Here is a 4376-nt window from a genome sequence, read left to right as displayed (position 1 = left end):
GTTTTAACTATTATGACATGTTGTGAAAAGCGTTTCGTCTAAATATGTCGGGAAGTGGGAGATCTTTATTTGAAAAATTGCAAAACCGGGCAGAACTGAAAACAGACCTGTGCGCGCCGCGCGCCCTGAGGTGGTGCGCGTGGCGCACTCCACTGTTATATAAAAAAAAAAAAAAAAAAAAAAAAAAATTTGTTTCGCGTATTTGGTTGGTTATTGGTTTGAATTGTTACACAAATACACCGGGTTTGTTAGCAATAAGTTGATCAATGTTGTCTTTCAATGCACAATTCTATTTTAATTTATTTTCAGCACCAACTTATTTTCATTTATATTTCAGCACTATTATCATTGTTTTCTTTCATATCTTTCATTACCAAAAAGGTGGCTATACATACACATGTGAATCTGAAGACAATTGCGTCATATGTTTTACCTTTTGTACCTATGTAGCGCTTCATAGACCACTTTCAAATGATGCCAAGACAGAAGCTTTCAAGACATTATAGTATGAAACGTGACTATATTTTTGCTAGTTGCTTGATGTCATAACTTTCTTATCTCTATAGATGTCACAATTATTTTGGGTACATGTGCAGTGTATCTTTTATGAAGTACATCCTTTCATTTTTATATTTATCATTATCATTATAGCCATGAGCTTTGCTGATTGATAATTCTATATGTCTGAATAATTGTAGCAGTGTAAGGAACATGCATACATGTGATGAATAAGAAGTACAAGGCCATTTCTGTCTATAAAATTAAGTAACCCACGACCAATTATACAAAGTATCAAAACTTACTAAAAGCATTCATTAGAAAATTATGGCAAAACCTCATGTGATAGTCATACCATATCCTGCACAAGGCCATGTAATTCCTATGATGGAGCTTGCTCAATGCTTAGTCAAACAAGGAGTCAAAGTTACGTTCATAAACACGGAGGTCACCCACAAGCAAATTACGAGTACATGGTTAGATAAAGATAGTTTTGGGGAGCTGATGGTTATGGTCTGTATTCCTGATGGGCTTGAACCATGGGAGGACAGGGCTGACTTTTGTAAGTTGAACCGGTCAATATCAAAAACCATGCCAAGCAAGCTGGAGACACTTATAGAGACGATTAACAATGAAGATGAAATTGATAAAATCACATGTGTTATTGCCGATGATTCCTTTGGATGGGCCATTAAAGTTGGACACAAGATGGGAATCAGAACAGCAGCCTTTTGGCCAGCATCAGTTGCTACATTGGCCTCCATGTTAAGCATTCAGAAACTGATTGATGATGGAATAATAAACCACAAAGGTGAGTTATACAGTATATATATACACATATATATACATACATACATATAAATACATATTATATTTATATAGCGTGAGTATTCAGAGAGAACTAAGGGTGGGAGAGAATTCATAGATTGAATTCACATGCACCTATTCTTCAATATGTGATCATAGATTAAAAGATAGAATTTTCTTTTTTTTATAGTTTTTTTAAATATTTTTTATCAAAAAAATCCACGTGGCACTAAAGCGTAGGCGCAGATTGACTGCCACGTAGGTTAGACTGATTGCCAGGTAAGCGCAAACCGACTGCCATGTAGGCACAGACTATGAGACCCTATGAGACACAGACTGACACGTGCCAGACCCAAATTTTACATAATTTTTTTTTTTTTAAATTTAATGTTGTTTCCAAAAAGAAAAAATTTGTTTTGTTTTATTCAGTCTGTGATCATAGATTGAAGAATATGTGCATATGGTAGGTACATTTTCATTCAATCTCTGTGAGTTTTCTTGGTTCTCTCATATCAAAAGTTCTCTCTCTCTCTCTATATATATATATATATATATATATATATATATATATATATATATATATATATATATATATATATATATATATATATATATATATATATATATAGCAGGATCAATGGGGAAGTAATCAATCGGGGGAAGCAAATTTTTTTTTTTTTTCGTTTTTTGAAAAAACTTTGTTCACGAACATTATAGATTGGATGAAAATAAGAACATTTAGAAAAAACACTTCGTGATGAATGTTATTATTTTGGCAGGAAAACGATCGACAAAAATAACATTCAAGATAATATTGTTCGTGAAGAATGTTAACGTTTTTTTTCTTCATGTTTTGCGAAGTAAAATTTAGCCCGATTTAGAGTTTAGAGTTTAGGGTTTAGGGTTTGGTCTTTTGAGTTTATTCCATAAACCCAAAACACCAAACCCTAAATCCTAAACCCTAAACCCTAAACTCTAAACCGTTCGTGTTAAAAACTCAATCTAAATCCGAAATCTAAACCTTAAACCCTAAATTTCTAAACCATATAAACCCTAATATCTAAACCCTAATGTCTAAAACCTCAACATACGCTCGAAAAACACGATAATTGTTATATATTACTTCTTCGAGCGTTTTCCCGTCAAAATAATAACATTCATCACGAAGTGTCTTTTCTAAATGTTCTTATTTTCATCCAATCTATAATGTTCGTGAACAAAGTTTTTTCAAATAACGAAAAAGAAAAAAAAAATTGCTTCCCCGATTGGTTACTTCCCTCTTGATCCTACCACTATATATATATATATATATATATATATATATATATATATATATATATATCTCATTTAAAGATGATTTTTTCCCATTTTACTTGTGAGTGGTATGATTTGTGAGAGTTCATCTCAAAATAGTCAAGTTACATGTTTAGCGACAAGGGAACGAGTCAAGTTCCAGATTGAAAGTTGCCACAGTTAAGAAATTAAACATTTATACAAAAGTTAAAAAGATGGATAACACATGTTTTTTGGACAAACCAACCTTACTTGGCGACCTGCATTAGAAATCACAAGTTCTAACCTGAACCATCTCAAAATTAGCTGGTAGTTAGCATCATCGTATCCTTACAAGAGTTCTCGGGTTCAAATCTCACTATACAAATTTTTGGTTGGCCAGGCAAATGGTCTGAAATGGAATGAAAAATTCACAGGATAACCGTCACGTATATCTGAGTTAATTTACACGTCCTCCCCGGATATCTCTAGCAGGGTAAACCTCCCATGTCTACCTTCATTAGACTAGCCATATTGTACCAATCTAATTTCATCATATAAAAATTTAAAGATATGAATGTATATTTATCTGAATGTTTTATCGTAGGCTTTCCTCTAAGTGATCAGATGATTCAACTATCAGTAAACATGCCACCTATAAAACCCGAGAACCTTCTATGGATGTGCTTTAAGGACGTGGATATTGTGGAAGCGGTGTTCCAAATGGCAAAAGAAGCCGAAGAAGCTTCTACTTTGACAGAACGGTTTATTTGCAACTCAGCTATACAGCTCGAGCCTGCAGCATTCAGCTTGTACCCGCAACTGTTGCCAATTGGACCCTTTTTGGCAAGCAACCGACTTGGTGACCAAGCAGGCCACTTCTGGCAAGAGGAACCCACTTGCTTAACATGGCTTGATCAACAACCAGCACGTTCAGTCATTTATATCGCATTTGGGAGTTTCACTAATTTTGACCGAACTCAGTTTCAAGAATTGGCAATGGGTCTTGAACTTAGCAACAGACCCTTTTTGTGGGTGGTGCGGCCTGGTATGACCAAAGAGACTACACCTGCTTACCCTGATGGTTATATGGACCGAGTGGGGTCTCGGGGTAGAATCGTGAGTTGGGCACCACAACAGAAGGTATTAGCTCATCCTTCTGTAACTTGTTTTGTGAGTCATTGTGGTTGGAACTCTACTTTGGAGGGGGTAACAAACGGACTCCCGTTCCTGTGCTGGCCATATTTCGGTGATCAATTTCACAACGAGACTTACATTTGTGACATCTGGAAAATTGGGTTACGATTTGATAAAGATAAAACAGGTATCATCACTCGAGGAGAAATAAAAAGCAAGGTAAAACAGCTACTTGGTGATAAAACATTTAGAGAAAAGGCATTGGATATTAAAGAAAAGGTTACTAGTAGTGTGACAGAAGGTGGAAGCTCACACAAAAATCTAAGCAAATTTATTCAGTGGATACAAGAGAAAAAGACAGATGTGATCCAAGGATCAGTGTGATTCTATTCGAGCGTGAATTTCTTATTATGTTCCTTGTTATTAATGTATGAACATATGCTTCAATGGTAAACCAACTAAAGTTAGTGAATTTTACACTATGTGATATATTTATAAGTAAATTATGTGAATTTCGACTTGCTTTTAAACATCATCACCATTTTAGGGTTATTGCCATATGACGTTATGAAGGCTGCCACGTAACATTAGTTGCATTTTAGGGTTCGGTTATTAGTTCTTTTTGATAGTGTTTTGTTCTCGTCAGTTGAGGAGAGGAAGTG

General features: G+C 34.9%; 1 protein-coding gene across 1 annotated transcript; it reads left to right on the top strand.

Moving 5' to 3' along the window:
• Positions 1 to 807: 807 nt before the first annotated feature.
• Positions 808 to 4098, top strand: LOC139859141 (UDP-glycosyltransferase 83A1-like). The gene is made up of 2 exons (XM_071847945.1): positions 808 to 1309; positions 3185 to 4098. Exons 1-2 carry the CDS (start codon positions 826 to 828, stop codon positions 4096 to 4098), a joined length of 1398 nt encoding a protein of 465 aa, XP_071704046.1. The 5' UTR covers positions 808 to 825.
• Positions 4099 to 4376: the final 278 nt, after the last annotated feature.

Source organism: Rutidosis leptorrhynchoides, chromosome 7 (genome assembly GCF_046630445.1).
Source record: "Rutidosis leptorrhynchoides isolate AG116_Rl617_1_P2 chromosome 7, CSIRO_AGI_Rlap_v1, whole genome shotgun sequence".
Classification (NCBI taxonomy): Eukaryota; Viridiplantae; Streptophyta; class Magnoliopsida; order Asterales; family Asteraceae; genus Rutidosis; species Rutidosis leptorrhynchoides.
Note: the sequence above shows the minus strand (reverse complement) of the source record. Positions and strands in the feature narration are given on the sequence as shown.